Below are 25,120 nucleotides of genomic sequence, written 5' to 3' on the forward strand. Positions count from 1 at the left end.
TTCTATGAAGATGAAAAAAAGGACAACAAGCCTAGACTCCAGCAGTGATGCTGCTTGTTTGCCAGGGAGACAGTTGTATTACTTAATCCAAATACCTTACCAGTGTTTTTGCAGAGATCAGTGACGATGACACATTGTGTGTGTTGAAAGCTGTTACTGTGTCTCTGTGCTATCCAACTGGTTCATGAACCTCTCCATGCCAATCCTCTCTCCTGCATAGTGGATACTCTGCTAATTGCTTGTGTGGACGGGAGTGGACAGACCTTGCTTGGGTGTTTATGCAGGAGAAGATCCAGTAGTGGTCCTAATGTGCTGATATATTTTTAATGTGGTCCAGAGCCCTGACTCCTCTAGGCTTCATCATTAATGTATGTGTGTGTTCTGCTCTTGTGATGCTGCCTCACGTCTTCAGTCTTTGATGTAGAAGTGCATTAGTCAAGAGTGCTATCTATTGGACCAGTGACTATTTGACCAAATGTTTGCAACAGTGAGTGACATGAACAGTGATGTGTGGAAGGTCTTGGAGATGTTCTGTTGTTTGGTATTTCGAACAACATGTGTAATACAACCCAGGTTTTTCATAAGTGACATAATAGCCTATATCAAATTAAACTTAATATTTTCACTGTGGAAAATGGAAAACTGAGGATAAGGTTGGGGTTTAATGATAGCATTCGCATTCATGACTAAAGGTTTAAATATTACTGTTGGTCAATTATCTCTCCAGCTGGTTAGCAGGTGCTCAAATAGCAACTGCCACATGTAACATACTAAGACATGTAAATAAAATGTAAAACCCAATTCTTGGTCTGGTATGCTCTGTTTATGTATCGGTTAATGTTTTCACAGATATAGTTTGTTTTAATTTTTACAACATTGCATACAGTCAAGTTCAGAGAGAGAAAGTAATGATGAGAATGCTTCCCTGAGAATTTGGGAAGATCACATTACCACACAACTGCCAATGAACAATCCCACTTCAAATGAATACACTAGCCATACAAAAAGGACTGTTTTTATTTGTAGATGTTGCTCCAGGGTTACATCATGCGGCTGTCCAAAAATCTCTAGGAGTGAAGGATGAATTGTAGAATTAGAAAAAAGGTCTGAGAGAGAAAATGTAATTGCAAACGAGTCAACACATGCAATGCTACAGCTGATACAGGAAAATGGGTTCAACTTTACTCCATTCGTTTTCATCTCTAAGCCCTTCTACATAGTACTTGCATGTAATGAGAAAGGTCTTAAGTCAAAAATCATGCTTTTGCTAATGCATATCTGCTTTGTTTGGAACATAATTTTTTACCTTCTCTATCCTTGTTTTTCTACTCTTAACTCTTAATAGTTGATGGTTATAAGTGGGAATAAACACACTATAATGTCATATTTGCAAACTTAATTGTGACCATTAACTTGGGTTCTCCCGGGTCACAGCTGGTAAAATTTCCAGCGTATTCTACCAGTCTTTCACTGCTTCAAAGCCAGCTGCCTCCTTTGCACTTCAGTATGTCCACACCGGGTTCCTCCATGCGTGCTCATGTGCTCACCTCATTGTCCATAGATTGCAGTTATCCCAAATACATCATAATGACAGAAGTAGACACAACAAAGGTACCCTCATATTTACCATACCAAATATTTAACTTTACAATGAAACTTTGGTAATTATTATAAATTCATCACAGAGATTTCTACATCCACATAAAAGCCTCAGTCAAACAACACTAGTACCTGTAAACAAAAAGGTGAGCATATAGAGGTACAGCATTTTCTGCACTGTGTCATGAGACTGCTGACACATAAAAAAACATTTCTAGTCATGTTTACATTACATGAGAAGCATCATATGGAAATGATATGTGACTGTGTTGTAGTGTTTTTTCCTGAGAAATATTGTAACTAATTAATGCGTCGTCAAGTTTTTTTTTTAAATCGTACAAACAAAATAAGGCAAGATCATATTTATATATATATATATATATATATATATATATATATATATATATATTGTATTATTTAGAGGAGGCTACCCTCATAGCCATTCTTTCAGCATGTTCTGTTCATATTCCAGGATTCAGGAGAAACGGGGGAATAAATAAATTTCTTTGGAAAAGTACGTCTGTATTTATCCATATTGGGCTAATGCGCCGCCAGCTTAAAATGGTCCAAGCATGTCCAACAAGCATACATCAGGTCAGTGCGACGGACCTATGGTATGGGAGAGCAGACTGCAGTCTGTTTCCGATCCTGGAGAAAGCCCTTCAAAGCCCAGCAGCTGGAAGAGATGATCCACCATGCTGGGGTAATGCTGTGCACTGTAAACACATCAACTTGTTTTGTGGCACAAACCAAGGAGGAATCTGTACCCTAACACCCACTTCTACCCCACAATCATACACTGACAGAAGGTCAATGTCATACTTGCTCCTCCACCTTGTGCTTGTTTTTGTGCTTTCTGTTATCATTGTTTATAAAAAACAAGTGGCCCCTGCGCTGAGCCTTGTTGCACTATCAGACCCTCATTGGGTCTTCTCCCTGGTCCACTTGATCATGGTCTCTGGGGAGCGGTAGAGGAAGATAAGCTTGGCGTAGAGGTCCTCCTCCAGGTCCAGCTCGCCGGTCTCGCGCACCAGGAAGATGTCGGTGCACAACTTGAGGATGCGGTCCACGTTGGGCAGCTCCTCGAACATAATCGTGTGGTGGATGCCGCTGAAGAACTCGCGCACAAACTTCCCAATGACGAGCACCACAGAGGCATACAAGCCCATGATCCTGAACGAGTGAGAGGAGAAGGAGATGGTGGTCATGTGAAAGAACAGACTCTGCACACAGAGGCTGATGCTTAAGAGATGTACACAGTAATCCCTGTTTAAAAGGCGTTACCAAATGCACAAATGGCTGGGACATGACATACGATACATCTGCAAACATTGGTTTAAAATCCTACAGGTAGGAAGGTCATCATAGACTTATTGTTGACCATAGACTGTCATGATACAAAAACATGATGAGGGTTTGTCAGTATAAATGTAATGATTTGAACGTTGATGTATAGGTGCAAGTATGTGACAGCAGAAGACTGGAGAAAATGGAGGTCAAATGAATTACAAAGTGGAAAAACTACAAGTCAAATGTCATGTTCATCTGACTTACCCATATCCAGCCAGAAAGCCCAAGCTAGGTGGGCTAACCTTGTCACTAAAGACATACAGCTCCAGTCCTGATTTATTCGGCTTCATGAAGGTGGACTTGAGCTCACCCGCCCTTGTCTGGTTGACGATCCACCACTCTTGGATCACTTCCGTTTCATTTGCTGATTTGGTCTTGTTTGATGTTGATTCAGGCCTACCCAGATTCAGTGTGATGTTCATGTATTTTTCATCTGTTCAAAAGACACACAAGATAATGGAAAGGAGGATGGCAGTGGAGTGTGAGTGGAGATAGATGTGGATAAATAAAGAAGATCAAATAAGAGACAGGAGGCACAAAATTGCAAAAGAAACTAAAGACACAAAATATATTACAGACTGTTAATATAACTTTTTGTCATAAATGCAGAGTAACTTAGTGGGAATAATATAAAGAGGATGTGATATACAGACTGAGGTACACAGACTTACCCTTATAAAACTGCACGATAGGTTTGGCACTTGAATCACTTGGAGCTCTCATATATTGTGGGAAAATATGTGGGAGTATCCTAGAGACAAACAACAACGTACACAGAATCATTCTTTACACACATCAAGAATTGTATTAAGCAATGCCGTGAACAAGCAGTTCAGTCCAGTTTAAAGTGAATATCCTTTTTGAGAAAAACAATGAAGATTGTTGTAAAGAAAGGAAATCACGGCAGCCATGACGCTTACACTGAGTCCTTGCGTGTGCCATTCAGCAGCTGGACCAGCTCTATCCTGGTCTTATTGTCCAGGTTTGTCACATATTTCCCACTGGATACCTCAGCCTTGGCCCCTAACTCAAGGTCCCTGGTTGAAACGGAACAAAACACTTAATGAATACAACCATCCCATTCAGTTATATTCATCATGTTTTCCCCCCCCACAAACTTATACTTCACCAATCTACAACAAACTTGGTTGTTATGGTTGTAGCCTAAGTGGTTCAAAATGCATTATTACCACATTCATCAAACAGGGGGCACTGCAACTGACACATTTCAAATGTCAAGAACCACTTAAAGGGCAACTCCAGTCCTTTGGAGTACTTTTGAGTAAGATTGGAATATGCACTTAATACGAAATAGCATGAAGCGATAGCCTTGGGGGCCAGCATGCTAAATGTGTTCAAAATGTTGAAATTGGGTGTAACTGGCTAATTCAGCTGCCAATACATACCTGTGTTGATGGCCAACCTTCATGAACCTTCACCTTCATTGCCCTATCAATTGTGTCTGAGATAGAAAACCAGTCCGTTGAGCCCATACTGTTTCTCATGTGTCTGATTAGGGCTTACCTTTGCACAGACCAGTCTATGGTGATGGTAAACTCATCTTCAGTCTTCCCCAAGACCTGGATGAGGGTCTTTCTGCTGGGAGGGCTGATGGTCCACAGGGAGTTAGAGCTGCCCTCCAGCTCAGCTATGGTCAAGTCCTCAAATGTGTAGGACTCTAGAAACGGCATAACATCCTGACGGGCAACAGCAGACAGATTTGTGAACAGGTGCCTACGTCCTAGCTCATTGTAAAGCTCTCTAAGACAATGTCAGTGTTAATCAATAAAGTATCTATCTATCTATCTATCTATCTATCTATCTATCTATCTATCTATCTATCTATCTATCTATCTATCCATCTATCTATCGGGGTACTATGTAAACGACCAAAAATTGGAAGTTGAATTGAAATTCAAGGTGGTGACTGGCTATGTTTGTGATAAGTCAGTAATGCAACTCAAAGACGAATACAGTTGATACAATGAACAAATCACAGCCATCAATTAAGGCCTTGTGTCTAGTGGCTTCTTACTGTATCGGACCCATATATCTTCAGAAAGGTGTTAAACTCATCCTCAGATATTTCCCTTAGATGATTCTGCTGGGCACTCATGGTGAATATATGCTGTAGCACACAACCATATCCAAGAAAAGAAAAGAGAAAAGATGGTATTAGAAGAAGAGACTAATAACAATAATAATATGAATTTAATATAATCTGATTTTCATGTTCATGAGCAAAATTTTCCTAAATGCCTTTTCAAAAAATGACCAAAGCCTTCAGATATTTAGATATAATGATATAATGACACAAAAGCACTGACCATTTAGGCTATTTTATTCCCTCAATAGTAACAAAAGAAATATGTGTCCTGATACTATGTCAGGAAATAAAACAGACAAATCCATTAAAACCTTAAGGTATTTCAATAAACACAAAAACATAGTTGATATCACGTAGCACCTCAAATCCTCCCAGCTGGAGCTTGAGGGACACATCCAGGGGTCGGTTGACCACGCCGGCCACAGATTTGACCAGGGACATGAAGAGCAGTGGGAACCAGACGATGCAGATGAGCAGCATGACGATCATGCCCCCCATCCCGTACTTCACCACCTTCTTCTTCTTCTGGCCCCGTGGCTGAGGGTAACGCTGCAGAACACACACACACACACACACACACAATTACAAACATACACACACAATTACAAACATACACTCACACACACACACACACACACACACACACACACACACACACACACAATTACAAACATTGCTCTGGAACCATAAACATAAACACTTAACATTTCTACAATTGAAATGCATTTTGCTGAGCTGATAAGGTAGCTTTCTGTGCTCACCTTTTCCGACTCTCTCCAGCACTTGAGCACAAATATGTGGGCATAGATGTCCTCCACACAGATCCAGCTGGACAGGCTGAGGGTGGTGTCTGTCCATACCCAGTCCATGACTGCACGCAGCTCCGTCAGGAACGGAATTAACCGGAATCTGAGGAGCGCCATGAGTTGTTTTGGGTACAGTCAAGGTGGGTGAATGCAAATGTAGCCAGTCAAATGAACAGAGTGCACTACTGTCTGTCACATTGATTATAGTACTCATAACAGAAGCTTAATGAAACCTTATGCAGAAAAAAAAGCTATTGCCTATAACTGAAAAATATACACAATTTTCAAGCTGTGTGACAACTTGGAGCTGACAACTACCGCTATTATCCCCCTTGGGGACATTAAAGACTCATAAAAGACGCAAACAAGAGAAGGATATGCCTTCTCATTTGGGGAACTGATTCATTGCTGTGAGTAATAAATCCTAAGACCTACGCTGGCCACACAGGCTCACCCTTGGAAGAGGAAGAGGTTCACATAGTTGTAGCTCTTGGTGAGGAAGTTGCCCAGCACTCGTGTAGGATATCCACAGCGGATCTGATAGGCTGACAGGCCAAAGTAAATGCACTTCACAAAGTACCATATCTGGGCCACCCTATTGTCACCGAAACGCCTGGAGGACAAACACAGACATGTAAAACAGTCACAAAAATAATGCAAACATGACACACTGTTACAACACATATTACATTACTGTATGTCTTTACAACTGATGTTACAACTGTGGGGAAATCCTTGTAATTATGGTGATCATCTTTCCCCAGCAACTAGACAAACAGCTAGGGGTATGTAACCAGTAACAGTCAGTGACTATGGTGGATCGTAAGACTGGGATGTGTAACTTGACTGGGTTGCCAGAAATACCTCTCCGTTACTCCAGGAAGGATGAAGAACATCCAGAAATGGATCCCGAACACCAGGATCACCTGGAATATCACTTTGCCCACCACAGTCTTCTTGAGGTAGAGGGCCCGGTCAACCACCATGGTGCCAAACTGGATCAGGACCATGACCAAGAAAGCACCTGGGACCTGATCCTCCGACAGCGATGAGGCAATGTCAGCGCCACCTGTGTGTTTCTGTGGAAGGCAGGAGACATCAATGGAGGAAACATTTCATAACCTCGGTTCTCTGAAGAACATGAGACGTCCCCCACTAGGGGTCTATCAACCAATGTCTTCAATGTCCCCAGTGCATAAGCCTACATTTTTGCTGAGCCCCGGCACATACTTCACAGGGGCAGTCTATAGTCCCTCCATAAGAAATTCCAATTGAACCCCTGCTATCAACCATGAACCCATTTCAACCAACCCATTTGAAGAATGGGCTTACTTCACCGCCTACCTCAGTAGGCTACCGGTATATAAGCAAGCGCATAGCCATGTTCTCTTTTTTGCCTTCACTGGTGATCATCACTGTGCGTCCTTCTCAGCTGTAGCTAGCAAGCTAATGCTTATTGACAACTTTGAAGAACTGTACTACAAGTGCCTCACTAATATCGCAGCTGGCCTAACAGAGGATATTCCAGATTTTATTGACTGAAAATGGTTCAGCGTTAATATACTCCCTGTGTCAACTGAAAGAGGACCACTGATTAACTTAAAGTTCATGACCTTCAACAAAAAAATCTGATTTTCATATCCACCATGTTAGTGAGTTATTGACTGCCAGATATATCACGAAAAAAGGTAAAACTATGCACACACAATGTACCACATTTGTAGATTATTAAATGTATGGACATTTCCGATATACACCCAAAACTTTTATATGCTATCCTAATCCATGTAAAATGTGCATCCCTCACTCCAAAAGCTGTGAAGCCGAAGACAATGATGATGAAGTCCACCGTGTCGGCCAGGAACATCATCACATAGACGTCGGTCACGGCACTGTAATCAGGGTGGACCAGGTCGTAAAAGAACTGGCGAATGGGGAGGTAGATCTCCAAAGCTCTGCAGGAAGTTCATACAAGAGTGAGACTCCATTTCTCTCCATCAAGAAGACAGCAAGTGACAAAGAGTTGTTTTTCTAATAGACCGACATGACGATGAAATAACACAGACAAACTCACCTCTTTACGATGAACACCCTGGCTTTGATGAGCTGTTCCCGGATCTTCTCGATGATCATCTCCTTGCGGGTTTTCTGGTGGACCTCATCCTCGCTCCCATCCTTCTTGCTGCTGTTGCGTGTGCTGGTGCTACCTGAAAAAGAACACATGTGTCATACCCCACACACCTGTCATACCACACACATTTCATCCGATGGTTACCTGTAAGACATAGACAATTTGACAATTTGAGTCAGCAGCGCTATCAAGTCATCTGTTTGCTCAAAAAAGCATTTCAACTGATTCTTGTAGCGGAGTATCTCTTTCATATCGCCCTGATTAAAGAAGACATTGTTCTTCATGAGCTCAATGAAATGTACTGCGGATTAGTTGAAATAGAAAATACACACACACACACACACACACACACACACACACACACACACACACACACACACACACACACACACACACACACACACACACACACACACACACACACACACACAGAGCACTGAAACTCCTGTCCAAATACAGTTAAAAGATGGCTCTCTCTCTGAAACTCACAGGAAAATCTGAAGCCACAACAGAGGTGTTCGAGGTGTTCTATGGCAGAAACCTGAGAATCTATTTGCTCAGACAATCCAATGCTGTCAAGCTTCTAAGCTCACTTGCGTCTAGGCCATGACCTCTGACCTCTGGCCCTCACCTCTCTTGGAGCGCAGGGAGGAGTGTCTGGAGAGGTGCGAGGTGCCGCCGGAGCTCCTCCGCCTCCTCTGGTAGGTGCGCTGCTCCGCTGTGCGCACCTGCACCTGCATCTGCACCGAGTCGATGGATGTCCCGAAGTTGATGGATCTCATAGAGGGGACAGAGCCCTTCCGGTCCTGCGACGAGTGTATGGACACAGCCTTCTCCTCATCCTCGGACTCGTCCCGATGAAAGGTAGTGTCCTTCTGTGGAGATGGTCTGGGGCCGTCGTCGTCCCACAGTCCATGACACTGAGGATACAGCACAGGAGATAGTCACACCTCTCAACTGTTATAGTTATCATGCAATCATGTGCCATAGCAAATAGGTCAATATACAGTATTTACAGCAGTAGTATAGCAGTTATCTACCTCATATGTTTGACAGGGGCAAAGTCAATGCCAATAGTCTATTGCAACGGTAGGTAACAACAAAGACCCACTACTAATTCAGTGTGCTGACCATCAGTCTTTGAATGATATGGTCATTTGAAAAGCATTATGACTAATATGCTAAAATGGATCGGTGATGGTGTAATGGCTAAGGAACTGAGCTAGGATGCAATAGCCAGAACGCTATGAGGCTGTACCCTTGTGCCCCTGAGCAGGGCACTTCCCAAGGGAGAGAGTTGCTCTAGGGGGCCTGTCCGTGTGAGTGGCTCTTTGTGAGTTGCTTTGGATGAAAACATCAGGCAAATAAATAAATAGTAATAATATGTGTGCCAGTATTCAAGGAGTACCTTCAGAATAGAGCGGTGGAAGAACAGTGCAAGAAGCTGGACCAGGTCGTAGTGCACATAACCTTCTTTCTTCTCCGTGCCAATGATGTTTGGAGGATGGAAGGGCCTGTTCTTATGCATAGCGAGTTGTTGGTTGAAAGGGAAGAAGCCAAACTGGAAGAAGTATTTGATTATAATGGTGGCCTGTAAAACAAAAACACATCCATGGACTAGCGATACAAGTGACCATAGCACAGTGTACAGACACAGGACTGGTGTTGAATGTGGAGTGTATGGGTGGAGGCTAAAGGAGACTGATGACTGCTCAAGAGCAGGAGAAAGACACAACTTGCATCACTTCAACTCAGTCAGGTACTGTACCTCTGTGTAGACGATGGCGGTCATCCAGAAACGCTTGCTGGGCCGTGGCACGGACAGCATGGCCCAGAGGAAGATGAGGATGGGCAGCACCAGAGTGGCCGCGTAGGCCGAGATCATGTGGTTGAGGATGATGACCAGGTAGCAGACCATCTCCGAGTGGGCCACCAGCATGTTGTACAGGGCATAGCAGAGCTGCAGCAGCTGGGGCTGGCCTTTGTAGAAACGTTCGGAGTTCTCCAGCTCATCATCGTAAAACATCCTGCAAGAGAGGGGAAAAAAATGTAGGGAGAGAGGGAGAGAGAGAGTGGGAGAGAGAGGGAGGAAGGGGTGGTGGGAGTGGGTAGCCATCTCATGCTTTTTCAGTAATCTTAGTAACTGTACTGTAAGTTTATAGTATGATAAAATATTTATTCTAAAACATTTGTGGTGATGCCTCCAAGCAAGCAAATAAATAGTTTTGCACTTTAGAGTGTATTACCAAAACCACAGCCTGTTCCTCCTGTGAGCAGTTAGATGCAGTGGGCAGAAATTAAAACTGTGGCAGCCAGCCACTGCTGAGTACATTCATGGGAAGCTCTCATGACTTCTCATCCTAACCACAACCTGACCACAATACATGCAACAAATGTCACATCTGCATATTGCTTACACCTCATGTTAACTTTTCATTTCTGCATTGGTGGTACTTTTGAATAATTTTTTTTTTCCAGACACCACCTGCAACTGGACTGGGCCTGGCCCTGATCTGGCATTAATCTGGGCCAAGCCTGGGCCATATCTGGGTCGGGGTGAGCTGCTGTGTCTTATGCTTGATGGTGTTTTAAGCCCTCACTGTGGACCTATCTTATGAAATGTAAAGTACAATATAAATAAAATGAATTATTACTATTATTATTATTATTACTTCAAGGGAGCGCTGCGACCGTCGACTTCAAGGGACCTAACCCTAGCCTAACCCTAGTGCCTTCTATGCAGCACTGACTGGAAGATGCCGTTGGGGGCTTAAAACACCAAGGCGTGTCTTACTTGTTGAGCAGGAGCTCGCTGGCCGTCAGCTCAGTGGTCATGGAGGGCAGCAGCGAGTCGTCCAGGTCGGAGCGGCTGTCTGGGGTCATGACCATCATCCTTCTGTCATCACCGCTGCCGTCCGTGCTGACAGAGAGCCGGTCGAAGCTCACCGCCTTGCTGTAGCTGGGCGGCACGTCTGCGTCCGAGGTGTTGGGGGCGTCTGTGTCCGGCGTGAACAGCTGGCCCTCTCTTCCATCTGTGTGCAGGTACTCGAGCCCAGAGGACTCGCCTTCGTCGTGTCCGGCTGCGTGCTCTCTCGCTTCTTCGTTGTTGTCCTCCTCCTCCGTGCCCGATGGCCGCCTCGTCTCCCCTGCCTCAGCTCCCTCCCGATGGGCCTCCTGCGCCTCCTCCTCACTCTCCACGTCCAACTCCACGTCGCCTCCTGCAGGCCAGAGGCTGCTGGCATCTCCCTCAAGCTCCTCCTCTGGTTGCTCCACAGGCTCCGCCTGCTCCACAGGTTCCGCCTGCTCTTGCTCCTGCTCCTGCTGCACCTCCTGCTTCTCCTCCTCAGCCTGGTCCTGTTCACCCTCCACCTCCTCAATGGTGTCGTTGGTGCCTTGTCGTGAGAACAGGGTAACACACTGAGTGGGCTCACTGTGAATGTCAGAAAAAAATATAATAAGTAATGAACAACCGCAATAAAAAAGGAGAATGAAGGACTTAATTACAGATTTCATATAACTGAAAAGAATGAATGAAAATAACATTTTCGATGAGTTAAAGGGTTCCGTCATTTTAGCTGATGACTAACTGTAATGTAACTCTATTAGAGAAAGAGTAAATGAAAATGCCTAGATGTACTGATGGATGTGTGAAATGATGAGATGCTATACAATACCTTGCTCTTTTAATACATTGCAGTATGTATTCCATTCATTTTGACATTTTAGGTTATCCATCATATTCATGTATGTTACCAAACATATTCATGTATGTTATCCCAACATACCTTCATGTACTGTAACTGTGATAAAACTAATATTCATCAGTGTATTCAATGCCTTATAGATTATTTTATTTCTTCTCCATAACATCACAAAATAATCTACTCTTTTTTCAGATGGGATGTAGCCTACTGAACTGTCAGAAATGTATCTACAACCCTTGTTGAGCCTGTTCAGAGTGTGTGAGCCTTTGTCAGTGCATGTGTCCAACAGTGGAGAGAAGAGGGGGCAGCAGTCACACATGGGCCAGACACCTGGATATAATGCTGCTCCCGCTGTCCGCAGAGGAGTTGGACACGTCCAGGCCGTACATTTTGCGCAGCTTTGGCCGGGCACGCTCACTGGTTTTTGGAATGTTCTCTGGCATTTCGTCCAGGTCATCCAGAGTGGATTGACGGGAAAAGAGCATGGTGGCCTCAGTGTAGGCGCTGGTGAGCATGGAGATGGATAGAGGACAACATGGGATGAGAGAAAAAAACAACATACAGTGGAATCATGGGATGAAGTGGTGGAATTCTAATGTTGCCAAAGGGAGTGCCTTTTACAAAAGAACTCAAACATTCTATTTTCAAAACAGACAATCCAGAGCCATATAGATCTATCTATAAGGCTCTGAGACAATCTATCCGTGGAACATGACATCAGAATCTACCTTTCCAGACATTCTGTCTGTTGCCGTAGCTGTCATATCTGTCTGTAATACACAAACCTTATTTTTGTGTTGTATTCAATTTCTAAAGCTGTACTGAAACTTCACGACTTCTGTAGAAAACCTTTATGTTTGGATAGCAGATACTTTCAACATTAAATAACATTGGACATTACAATATCATCAATGCTAGGTTGCTCTGATAGCGGTTTCTTTTACTGTCTTTGAAAAATAACAAGCGGGTCTGGGACAAGCTGGACCCACAAAAAGAATTATCGGCACATTATTGCATCAAGGTGCCACACATCTCAGTAGTCTCAGACCTGGACATGCTGTCTCGTGACGCAATGGAGTCTCTGGAATCCTGGCTGTAATCCCTGTAACCGGCCCGTCTCCGTCTGACCCGATGGGACCCAGACATGGAGTCCTCCTCGCTGATGCGGTCGAGACCTGACTCGCGGGACATGGCCAAAGACATCTGCTTCTGGTAGTACACCTGAATGCTCTCCCGCGATGGGACGTTACCCTGTTTCACAAAGAGGGGCCAATTTATATCTGTACAACATAAAACTGACGGAATGGAATGAATATTTAGATTCTTTTAACAGACTATGTTTGCCCACTTCATACACTAGTGGATCAACATAGTCGTCATACTGTATGGCGTGTGTGTGTGTGTGTGTGTGTGTGTGTGTGTGTGTGTGTGTGTGTGGTACTGGTACCTTTTTGACCTCTCTGGTGAGCATGCAGCGCTCAATGCGGAGCACTGTGGAAATGTCAATGTACTCTCTGCACATGGAGTTCATCCACATGGTCAGACTGTCGATGGTGGTCAGCAGGAGCACCCACGTGAACTTGATGATGTTGAAGACACGCTTAATGATGTTGTCTGTCATGGGGGTGTAATTGCACAAACAAATATAATTCCATTTATTTTTACACATTTCAGAGTTTTACTCCATCAGAGTGGAGTAAAACTGAGATAAACCGACTTTGGTACATTTTGGATGGATGTAAATAATAACAAAGCCTATGTTATCCTTTAGTGCTAGCTCCAAGGGACTTCATCACTAGGTTATGCAAAGAGCCTTGAGACACTGCTCTCAGTTCATGGCGCTCTATAAATAAATCAAATGAGAGCAGAAATGATCTCGCCCAGACAGCTGACCTGGAGACTTCTTCCCCTCCTCCTCGTTCTCCGACTGCTCCGAGTCTCCCACCTCGATGGTCACATGACCTGCAGGAGAGAGTAGGGGTACGGCTCATAAGAGAATGAACAGGGCCCCAGAGCAAACAACTTAACAGCATACACACTGGAGGGTAGGCAAGCTTTTGGATCAGTCGATAAGATATGCATGCAAAAACAGTTGCATGGGCCTTGACAAGATACATCTTTTCATTGAGGAGGTACCCTCTTTCTTGCTCTTCTTGTGTCTTCCTCTAGCATATTTCTTCCAGAATCGTCGCTTCTCCTTGCTCCTCTCCTTCAGGGCGGTTTTGGAGTCTGTGATCCAGGTGTGGTAAACAAACTGCAGAACAGCCAGGAAACACACTTAGAGAGAACATCCACAGAAAACCTTTAAAAAAAAAAAACATTCAATGGAATTTGATGATCAAACGTGCCCTGCTGGGTAGCCATGGAAATGCTCATGACCATGAAAAGAAATGATCATAATGCAAGGCAAGCACAGGCAGAACATAGAGCACACAACGGCATCACCACAATAACCACAACACACACACCAGTCACTATGACAGGAGAGTTTTACTCCACTGAGGGCAAACATTCCTGATTGAATACTCTACCTCGTGTGGTGAGTATAGAAGGTGAACAATTTGTGGAAATGAAACTGCCACAGTGGAGCAAAAGTCATACGTAATGCCAAACCAAAAACTGCATTACCTTAACCTTTTGGGCTGTAAAAAGTCCTGTAAACAGTTACACGGCATGCACGCTTCAAAGGAAAGCATTCAAATAAAACTTCCATTCCATACTGAGAATTCTGAGGTAAAGTGAAATCTGTTTTGATCAAACAGCTGGGTTCACCAAAATCCTTCATATCAAATCCATCACAAAAAAGGATGTTTGATGTGACAGCATGGAATGGACAAGTACAGTATGGTGCAACAAATGCTACATTCAATTGATTTACCCACAACACCACCATACAGATAATAAGAGCCCCCCCCCCCCCCCGCCTAAATACCTTTGCTACCCTGACAATATGATGCAGTATAAGTTTTGGTAGCTTAATGATAGACTTTGGCAAAGCCAAAACTGCTGAGGCAAACTTTCCAACCGCGCGCTAGAGAGAAGGGAGAAGAGGAACAACAGGGTTACTGCTACAATACAACAGGGTAACTGATGCAATACAACAGCTTACTGATGCAATACAACAGGGTTACTCTAGATTCACACGCTTGCGTTGCATTACTGCATGCCGGTGGGTTTTCCCGACAGTCGGGGAGTGTACTATGGTGTATGCCTTGAAGCATAACCGTAATTTGATTGGCTGGTGCCTTGCGTTGCTGTCCTTTGGTGCAGCAAAAGTTGAACATTTCTCAACTTTTTGATGGAAGCGACGGGGGAAATGTAACACAATGGAACCACAATTCATTTCAGCAACGGATGATATAAGCCCATGTAAAGTGAACAAGATGCGTCTCCAGCACTGCATTCAATGCAATGCGTGTGTGGACACCGTTACAGCTACAATACAACAGGGTTACTGCTACAATACAACAGGATTACTGCTACAATACAACAGGGTTACTGCTTACAACAGGGTTGGTGCTACAATACAACAGGGTTACTGCTACAATACAACAGGGTTACTGATGCAACACAACAGGGCTACTGCTACAATACGCTCCCTGGCAGTCAAAACACCACAACAGAAACACATTCAGATCCATATGACACATACTATGGATTAAAGGAAGAGAGAAGAACAGTAATGCAACACATTATTTTGTGATTGTTACATTTGTAAAAGTCACACAGGCCATTCTCAAGTAACACACTGTTCAGACAGGTAATGATGACATATACCATACGACAACCGTATGATATTACATATTTGTCCAACAATAACATTATCTGCCACAGAAGAAGACAGGGGAGTCTGTCCACCACCTCACCTGGAAGGCTGACTTTTTGGGTGGTTCTTCCTCTTTTTTCTCCTCCTCTTCCTCCTCTTCCTCGCTGTCAGTCTCAAATAAGTAATAGTCTCCACTTCTAACCACTGAGAGAAGAAAGACCCAAGCCAGAGTTCACATTCAGTTTCAGCTATATAGCAAGGGATTTATGCCACGTGACTGTAATGTCATATTATTCCCTCTTTAGATCAATAACTATTGGACTGATTAGCCTGGAAAAGAAACACATGACACATGAATAGCATAGAGAATCTGAATTAGCAGAATTGAATTAGTAGTTCGATACAATGAAAAATGAGACCAAAATTTAATTCCTCAGAGCTGCGATTACACAGCTAGTGCACACTGCAGAGCTTGGGAGACTAGAAAAGTGACAACCCACTGAAGTATCCCTACTACATTAGTATATCAATCAAGCAGACAAGATGAGAAGCGGCGTTAAGTCTATACCTAACTTGTTTAGTAGGAAGGTAAATGAGTGAATAATTTATTAGTCTACACCTACTGCACGTAAGTAAGTGTCTAAATCACAACACAAGAAGGGTGCGGAAATAGGGAAACTGCCTTGTGTCCTTGAACAGAAGAATCACCATGGAGGAGAGAAGAGGACAAGGGGAGATGCAGGAGTAAGGGACAATGGCTACGATATAAGGGAAGGTATAATAAATATGCATTTATTGTATGTATATGAGTGTATATATTGACATTAGATATAAACAGGGGGTACTTCAAAGGTAGACTGTGACCAGAATGGGGATTAAACTGCCGGTAAAGGAGCTTAAGGAGATATCCATACAAGAACAAACAAAATATACGCATTTATATAGGCAATTCTTGCATGGATTACCGTAGCTTCCAAGAGGAACCATATACATTCGACCAGTGCTAATTTGATATTTGACGAGTATCTGCAAATCAAACCTATTTAGACCACTTTTAAAGTTCCCCTGACAATGTAATGAAAAAGATGTAATGTTTTCTCCTCATTCCTCCCACTCTACCACCACTGCAGTAATCTGCTGGCTTTACAGAGAATTGGGTAGTAATGAAGTGGATGAAAACCTGGAGGAAGAGGAGACTTTACATCTTTTTAGTGATTTAAAACACAACAGAACGATTCTCAACTGTGGGCTCCATAGACCAACCCCCCCACTATGTGACTATGTCAATCAAACAACAATCCAATAGCATCCAGCCAATAGCCTTTTCACTTCTCTTTGATGCAAACTACTTTCTATTTAAGGTCCTTCCACATGACGGTATGTGACCGTAAATATGAAAAAAAATGCCATTATTTCTGTCATCTTAGTAAGTACTTATATATGAGAAAAGTGCATAGAGGACACAAAGTCAAGTTGGTAGGATCCTTAAATAGAGCATGAAAAGCAGTGAGCATGGACAATATGGCATGTGTTGTTGTTTACTTCAGAGTGTCTGTTGGAGCCCAGGGCAGTGTGGGAATCCCCTGAGTTCTGGTCAAGGACACAAGGACCAATAAGAGCAGAGAAGACAGGTGATTGGTCAACCTACTGGAAGCATGGTCAACCCAAGGCCTCCACCACTGCTTTTTTTTGGCCTTCTTTTTCTCTGCTCCTAAAATAAAATGTTGGTGACAACATTAATGAAAAAAACTGGAGCATAAAACTCTTGTCTTTAAATAATCATGTGATTATTGTGTACATTATGGGTGTCCACAGCCAGCTGTTTAGTCTGTGAAAGATTTGATAATATGTCCACTTTACTTAACAAACACTTAACACAACATTGTAATCACAATGGCATTTCACTATATGTTTTACAAAATATCTATTTTGTATGTGACAAATAAAATCCTTGTAATCCTTCTAATCAATCAGTGAGTGAAAACTTGACCAACCCAAATCATCTTGGGTTTACTGATCATTTTACAAAACTTTATAAAGCTATCAAAATATGTTCCATAGTATACATATCTGATTCCTGTCACTGCAAGGCTTAGACGTCCTCTTGCACTGAGATCTCATACCATCATCATCATCCTCTTCCTCAGGTGGGATGAGGTTCTGGCCGTCGCCGGACTCCTGAGTCATGGAGAGGATCTTCTCCTTGCCCTTCTTGAACTTCTGCTGCCGGGTCTTAATCCGGTCCATCCTGGTATCAGCACACAGAAGAGGGCAATTGACCCAAAATGACAACTTAAAAGCATCACTTGTCTGACCTAAGTCACAACTATGAAAACACACAGCTATGCTTGCCTCTGAACAATATGTCATCTATTGAAACACTTCTTCCATATAAATACAGTAAACAGCATGCTTACTGGAGCTAGCAGACATCAGACATCAGCTTTTACTAATGCTAAAGTTGCTTGTTCTCATTTAGCATTATAACTAATTAATTCCATCATGGCTGATTAAAGGCCCATGTTTCCAGGGCGCATAATGCATCAGGAAGAGTTAGCATATAACTAGAGAAGGATCCCACTGTCTCTTCAGCTGCTCCATGGACTTGTTCTCCTCCTCCAGCCGAGCCTTGACTGCCTTCACGATGGTGGCCTGGAACAGCTCAGCCCCTCTGCAGGAATAATGCATGTCAAGATCAGCAGGGTGTGTTTGTGTGTGTGTGTGTGTGTGTGTGTGTGTGTGTGTGTGTGTGTGTGTGTGTGTGTGTGTGTGTGTGTGTTGTTGTTCTGAGGGACCCTCTCCTCTGTACCTGGATGCGAGGATCTGTGCGGCCCTGATGTCAGCTACCACATGCAGGAAGTAGTAGCTCATGAAAACACGCCTCTGGAGCAACAGGAAGGCGAAACAGATGCTGTCCCAGATGATACCTGCTTCGTCGCTTGGCAATTCACACGTCCCATCTACCACAATATAAAACAAAACAGCAAAGAGCCAGCCAGGCTAGTTACAGTATTATAACTAAAAGACTTCTAACATGGGGTTTATAACATGGGGCATCAAACTGGCAGCGACACAATGCATAGAAATGATGGATTAGCATCTTTGAAAGAAGGTGCATTTCAGTGAGGAGCCAAGTTCAGATGTTTATAGCACAAACACCAAAAACCAAGTTGTTGAGCAATTATATACTGTATTCATCGACTCAGACAATGATGTGCAAAATGTCAGACGTAAATTGAGCATATAAGAAATATCAAACAGCTTGGAAATGTGAGCTGGTGGACCGCTTAGGGTCGTGCGGTGGAATAAGAGACGGAGTCCAAGGTCTGGTGTGGGTGAGGAATAGATTGGATGCCAGCTGTAATAATAATATACATCAGCAGCTTGTAATTCTCAGGAATGATTTTCAGTGATGAGCTCAGCTGCTGGCATGGCTCGGCTGTTATGACCGCCAGATCACAAGACAATAAATCGGCAGTGCAGCTTTGCCAACAGAGGAGCGCACATTCATGTGTGTGTGTGTGTGTGTGTGTGTTTGTACGTGTGTGTCTGTGTCTGTGTTTGTGTGTCTGTGTTTGTAATGAAGTAAGTTGAGTACCTTTCATAGCTTTGATTTCATCGTAGACTTTGTACTCTTTAATGGTGCAGGCGAGACTAAACAACTGGATCAGCCAGCACTGGTTCACCATCAGGTCTTTGATGTAGCCACACGCAAGGATCTGTACACACACAGAACATCCAGTGGACAATCAGCCATTTTGTCTCGACAGCATATCTCCAGATAGATCTAACAATTACAGATGGGATGAACAGGAAAAGCAGACAATAGAAACATCAGTTGAAATTGACAGGCATTAAAGTGGTTCTTACAGACAGTATGTTCTTCATGGTGATGACAAATATGTTGTAGGCGATGAGGAAGTCCCAGTAGTGGAGGATCTTTTTGATAGGCTTGAGCAGCAGGTCTCCGCCAAAGAGCAGGAAGTAGAAGCAGGCCACCAGGTAGCCCATACAGAAGATACTGATACGCGTGGTGCCCGTGATGAAGATGATGGTGAGGACGAACCAGAACAGGTAGCTGAACATGATCACCTTCAACATGTCCAGGTATGACCTGGCAGAGATGGGAGATGGGGGATTAGTGAGCAGGGCTGCACAATTATCGCAATCGTAATACCTAATCGCAAAAGCTATAAATAATATTGTGCACAGTTCTCACATTTTCTCACATTTCTGACTTTTATATTAATTTCATCCTCCTTGACTATGAGCAGAGCCAGACAATGAAAGCTTGATCTTCAATCTTACAGGCACCCCCCTACATCCTGATGAAGTAAGACTCCTCAATAAGGGTTTAAGTTTTTTCCCTTGTAAACCTGCTGATTTCTTTACTACTAAAATAGAACTGTTTCGCAACAGTTCTTTTTTCACAATCTGAGACTGAAAAGTTACTGCAAGGACACAACTATCTCTTTTCAGGCATCCAACAAACAAGAGCGAGGTAAATTTACAGTAAACCTACAATTTTTTTTGCCCCCCTGTCTTTAACTCCTCATTAGATACTTTTTGTCGACTTGTAGAACGTGATGTTGAGCAGCTGTTTAGCAATCCTCCTCCTACAAACAGTACGAATAACATGACACTATCTGAAAGACAAGCCCTGGACAAGCTTTGTAAAGACAAACATATTGTTGTGAAGCCAGCAGACAAGGGAGGTGGTCTAGTGATTATGCCTAAAACCCTCTATGACCAAGAGGCTCTAAGACAATTACAAGATCAGACCTATTACAGTTTTAATAGTAGTAGTCTATTAGTAGTCTATTAGTTTAATAGTAATAGTCTTTACCCTCTGACCCTACTAGTAAATTTCAAAAGGAGATAGAGCTTTTTCTCCAGCAAGCTCACTCTTCTTCCAAAATTTCTGAACGAGAGAACCAGTACTTTTTCAAAGTTCTCCATGTCTCGTTTTAAATGTCAAGGACCTCGGAAGTCTACCAATGAAGTATGGAGTTACTTTGAGCCTCGTAATTGGTGTAAAACAGTGTTTTATTTATTTGCATGGCTAGGCCGATATCATGTTTCAACACACTTTAGGTCAATATCACACCGGAATTCTCCTTTAAATCTATCATGCTTTTTGTAAAACTTTTATCTCATTAAATCTTTTAAATGAATGTCTACAAGTTTAACCAAAACAAATGCATTTATACGTCTGGGTCTGGCCTAAAGCTCCTCCCACCACACCTGTCTCTTGATTGCCCTTAACCCAACTGGGTACTTGTTAATTGCCCTTAACCCAACTGGGTATTTGTTAATTGAATGTCTGCAGTTGATTCACTGTGAGCATTGAGAATAGCCGGACGGCTGAAACGTCTGCTCTTGCTCCCAAAATTAAATGAAAAACTCCTTTCTAAAGACTTTGTTTAAGTCATTTCTTTCAGAGTGCGAACTACTCCTCTCTCTCTCTTCAACTCTTGGTTCAAACGCACCTGGCTAAACTCTAGATCATCTGAGCGCAACAATACTCCCCTGCATCCTCCTTGACTATGCCACTTGTAGTTGGTTGGTGTGCGTAGTGTGTGAGGGGCACAGGGGTGCTGTGCTGCTTCTGCTCACCAATTAGAGGTGGCATAAATTAAAGAGACATTTGGAATATTGAACTGAATCAACTCACTGACATTCAAAAATCATATCGCAAATCACAATCACAATATCTGTCAGAAAAATCGCAATTAGATATTTTCCCCAAATCGTGCAGTCCTATTAGTGAGTGACACATACTGTACTTTCAGTCTTTTGTTCAACAACGTTGTCAAAAGTGACTCACAGTTCAAAGGAAGGCATACACTTTTCTACTGTTGTCCAGTTACAAAACTGCATTTAGCAGAGCACTGAAACTCCTGTCCAACTACAGTTAAAAGAGGCCAAGTCCTCCCATTTGGCCCTGTGTCCATTATCATCTGGCTCTCTCTCTGAAACTCACAGGAAAAATCTGAAGCCGCAACACAGGTGTTCGAAGTGCTCTGATGAAAAGTGTGATCCTGCGATACGGCCTTGCTATGATGGGCCCCAAAATGGATGGCTCAATCATCACATGGCCCCCTACAACACCACCCCCCACCCCACCCCTGCCCCACTCCTACCTGCAATCCATACTTAAAAGCTACTTATCGAGTTAGGGGAAAGAAAATAGCATCCGAGCCCAAGAAAGGCCAAGCGAGATGGAGGGAGTGATTGAGGTCCATAGATTTTTCCCTCTTCCATCTGTAATCCGATCGGCCTGCGAGAGAGACGAGAGAGTGCACTGTGTGCCTGAGAGGGAAGCAGCCCCACTAGGTCAGGGTGGAGAGGAGAGGAGAGGTGTCCTCTTAGCCAGGCTTGTTGATGGACAGACGGGCTGTTAATGAAAGAGTTCTCCACTTTGCACACCAAAACAGTGTGGGATATGGACAGGGTGTAATCAATTAGGGGCCGGCAGTCTGGGACCCAGCGCACCCTCTCGCTACCACTTCCTCTCTTTCTCTCTCTCTCTCTCTCTGTCTCTATCTCTGTCTAGCGCTCTCTCTCTATCACTGCCTCCATCTATGCCTCTCAATCGCTCTCACATAGTCTCTATCAGGACACATCTCCTAATCCCTGTGGTTAGGCAATTCCCAGGCCGGTCAAGCGGAGCCAGGAGTAGAGTACTCCCAGACAGGATCAGAGATAAGATTATTAGATGAAGTATGTGTACACTATCATTATGGAGTAATGTCTGGCATGCCATTGCTGAGTAGTCTGTTGCAGTGCTATGTAGCAGGCTGTGCAAAATTCCAAAATTGAATTGAAACTGGCTCTTAAATTCCAATTAAATTTTTGAATTTCACTTGCATTTCAATTGAGGTAGCAAACAGGAAGCAGAATTGCAATTAGAATTTTGCACAACCCTGCTATGTAGTCCTTTCTGGTGTAACATACACATTATTAGGTAACTTCTATGGCAGTTCTATAGTAACTGATTTGTGCTTCTGTCAAAAAGATGCACAAATCCAAGAAAGTAAATGAAGATTTTGGTCCAAAAAAATCTTCATCAGGATATTCAATCAACACAATTTCAACAATGTAACCTAGTTTATAAACGTGTTATAAAGCACCAATTCAAAGATAGTTTTTCAAATTGCTCTCTACAGTCTATTTGAACTTTGTGGTCGAGAATTTGTGGTCCTTCCAGACCGGTGATGAGCCATGTGTTGAGCCGAGCTAACAGGAACAGTAATGCATCCCTGATGATCTCTGCTCTCCTGTGCTCTGCTCTGTACCTGCAGTGAAGGAAGTCTGGCACTGGGTTGTAGACACTGAAGGAGGCGGCATCCAGGTCTCGGCAGATCTCTACGTTATCTCCGGCCATGAGACGCACGGCCGCCTTGTTCTCGTCGTCAAATACCTGCCTCTGCAGTGATGCACACAACAGCAGCATGAAGTCATCTGCATAGAGAGAGAGAAAGAGCGAGAGAAAGAGAAAGAGAGAGAGAGAGAGAGAGAGAGAGAGAGAGAGAGAGAGAGAGAGAGAGAGAGAGAGAATAGAGGAGTTCAATCACTCAGCTAAGAATGTGACTTTTCTCCCTCACCAGGCCTGCATGACATTCTGGGGAGGAGTGGTGTAGTGACTGGTGTCACCGCTTGACAAAGGTTTGATACCTGACCATTACAAATGTCCGTCACCTTGGACTTTAGTTTTTCAGTTTTTACATGATTTAGAGTAAGTATTGGAATGCAAACAGAGAGCGATGCCAAGAGCACACAGTAACTTTTTTATAGGTTTGAACTAGCCAGTATTAGACAAAATTATGGTGATACATGTTGATATGATGAATACTGTTGATGGTTACTGGTGACAGACATTTCTTTAAACATGGTGGGACTTACAGGCGAGAAACGAGGGGTTGGGTTTAGTGTGAAAGTCAGGCAGATAGAGCCATTTGATCACATTTGAGTCTGTGGTAGAGTTTGGAAACCTCCAGGGGTAGTCTGTATACAAAACACAGAAAAATCATCAGTTATCTAGCACACATACAATCAATGCCCATTAAATCAGAATAAATATTTCACACTATACACTTATACACACACACATATCTATACATTTCTTGAAACTCCTGCATATTTCATTCTAAGATAAGACAATAAAGCCCTGAGGCTTGTTTCCATTGTGATCCCTTAGGGGAGGGGAAGGGGCAAGTGGCATCACATCACAATCATTACATCCATACCTCAATACATTAAATAATTCAATAAAAGCAAACTATACTGCATTCGATATTGAAGTATGGCGTCATATCATATCACTATCAACATCCACACAGGTACAAACAACTGTAACGTCAGTGGGCCTACCTTTGCAGGCTGCTGGTGGTATCCCAATGCACACAAAGTACTGGAGGGTGAGCAGGCAGGCCAGGAAGCAGCAGTATTTGGGCCAGATCTCGGCGATGGCTTTCCTCCGCCGCCGGTACATGACTGCGATCAGGCCAAAAGCATGGAGCATGGCATAGAAGTCCATCCTCTGTCCAATAACATTGACCACAAGGAGGAAGCACACCTGTTTGATGCACAAATAGAAACAGATACAATAGGGAAAGAATTATTGACCTGAATTTAATGGAACTGAATTTAGTTTAATTGAAATTAACTTAACATAGGTGAGATGAGTACCTGCATTTAAATTATGTATAATTCTTTGATACTATATATTTAAACTGGTTTCTCAAACCTCAAGCCCAAACTTGTAGAAGAAGTAGTTGATGAAGTATTTGGCACAGTTGACAATGCCCATGTCAAGGTGCTGCCGTGTGATGTCATGGAAGATTGTTCTGGAAGGGGGTGGGCTGAGGCCGTTATGCAGGCGGTAGAACTCCTGGTGTCGGTAGATGGTCACCTCAAAGGCTAGGATAGCCAGCATCAACAAGTTGTTCTAGCACAAAGAAAATGACAAAAAATAATTTCTATAAACTGTTGTCATCATGACAGCACTCCTTTAAATATATGGTCTGATTCTTAACGATTACTCTCTGGGTCAGAACAAATATATCAGGAAGCACCAAAGAAGAAACATTGGTATTAACACGTGAAGGCAGCCAAAAGCCTCATTTATGCTCAATGTTTAAAACAGATATAGATACAGATATATATACGGACGGATGCCAGCATCCATTCTCTGCATTTATTACGTCCGTTCACCTCAACCTTACGAATACGGACGAAACAGATCAATGTATGAAACGAACATAGCCATTTACGTATGAAAAAGGAATTCAGAGGTAGTTTCCAATCCAAATCAAGTTCTTACTCCTTAACTCACCCTGAGATTCTCCAGCAACTTATCGAACTTCTCCAGACCCACCCAGTTGGAGGGATCAACAAGATCTTTATACAGAAGGGACTCCTTCAGCTCGTCCGCCTGGTGTTTTTGGTAGCCGTCAGGCTGGAGAGGAAACAGGAACAAATGGGGCATTTCAGAACAACACTGTACTCTCCATGACCAATGTTTGTCATGGATTTTGGTGGATCGATCCTAATATAAGGTGAGCAAGCTGTTTTTGTTTTGTTTTATTTTAAATTTATCTTCAACCCAGCACATTAAGAATGAAGTTACTCTCTCTCTCTCTCTCACACACACAC

At 43.1% G+C, this 25,120-nt stretch overlaps 1 protein-coding gene across 1 annotated transcript in view; it reads right to left on the reverse strand.

Moving 5' to 3' along the window:
- Positions 1 to 1,964: 1,964 nt before the first annotated feature.
- Positions 1,965 to 25,120, reverse strand: part of piezo2b (piezo-type mechanosensitive ion channel component 2b) — a 64,506-nt gene continuing 41,350 nt past the window's right edge. Inside the window, exons 21-53 of the mRNA XM_076293785.1 lie at positions 24,801 to 24,923; positions 24,213 to 24,413; positions 23,837 to 24,041; positions 23,369 to 23,470; positions 22,762 to 22,927; positions 19,334 to 19,577; positions 19,062 to 19,182; positions 18,273 to 18,423; positions 18,045 to 18,134; positions 17,587 to 17,711; positions 17,112 to 17,174; positions 15,564 to 15,667; positions 13,834 to 13,951; positions 13,591 to 13,659; positions 13,145 to 13,311; positions 12,746 to 12,948; positions 12,028 to 12,201; positions 10,788 to 11,423; positions 9,762 to 10,020; positions 9,402 to 9,584; positions 8,625 to 8,913; positions 7,937 to 8,069; positions 7,670 to 7,817; positions 6,727 to 6,941; positions 6,317 to 6,475; positions 5,818 to 5,965; positions 5,417 to 5,605; positions 4,985 to 5,077; positions 4,474 to 4,646; positions 3,870 to 3,986; positions 3,621 to 3,700; positions 3,154 to 3,382; positions 1,965 to 2,772 (exon numbers count right to left, since the gene is read on the reverse strand). Coding sequence (XP_076149900.1) covers positions 2,520 to 2,772; positions 3,154 to 3,382; positions 3,621 to 3,700; positions 3,870 to 3,986; positions 4,474 to 4,646; positions 4,985 to 5,077; positions 5,417 to 5,605; positions 5,818 to 5,965; positions 6,317 to 6,475; positions 6,727 to 6,941; positions 7,670 to 7,817; positions 7,937 to 8,069; positions 8,625 to 8,913; positions 9,402 to 9,584; positions 9,762 to 10,020; positions 10,788 to 11,423; positions 12,028 to 12,201; positions 12,746 to 12,948; positions 13,145 to 13,311; positions 13,591 to 13,659; positions 13,834 to 13,951; positions 15,564 to 15,667; positions 17,112 to 17,174; positions 17,587 to 17,711; positions 18,045 to 18,134; positions 18,273 to 18,423; positions 19,062 to 19,182; positions 19,334 to 19,577; positions 22,762 to 22,927; positions 23,369 to 23,470; positions 23,837 to 24,041; positions 24,213 to 24,413; positions 24,801 to 24,923 — 5,730 coding nt within the window. The 3' untranslated portion in view covers positions 1,965 to 2,519. The remainder of the gene's footprint in view (positions 2,773 to 3,153; positions 3,383 to 3,620; positions 3,701 to 3,869; positions 3,987 to 4,473; positions 4,647 to 4,984; positions 5,078 to 5,416; positions 5,606 to 5,817; positions 5,966 to 6,316; positions 6,476 to 6,726; positions 6,942 to 7,669; positions 7,818 to 7,936; positions 8,070 to 8,624; positions 8,914 to 9,401; positions 9,585 to 9,761; positions 10,021 to 10,787; positions 11,424 to 12,027; positions 12,202 to 12,745; positions 12,949 to 13,144; positions 13,312 to 13,590; positions 13,660 to 13,833; positions 13,952 to 15,563; positions 15,668 to 17,111; positions 17,175 to 17,586; positions 17,712 to 18,044; positions 18,135 to 18,272; positions 18,424 to 19,061; positions 19,183 to 19,333; positions 19,578 to 22,761; positions 22,928 to 23,368; positions 23,471 to 23,836; positions 24,042 to 24,212; positions 24,414 to 24,800; positions 24,924 to 25,120) is intronic.

The sequence above is a fragment of the Alosa pseudoharengus genome, unplaced genomic scaffold (genome assembly GCF_046254945.1).
Source record: "Alosa pseudoharengus isolate Yale_2024_CS ecotype anadromous, Long Island Sound unplaced genomic scaffold, YU_APseudo_1.1 YU_APseudo_1.1_scf_2, whole genome shotgun sequence".
NCBI classification, from domain to species: domain Eukaryota; kingdom Metazoa; phylum Chordata; class Actinopteri; order Clupeiformes; family Clupeidae; genus Alosa; species Alosa pseudoharengus.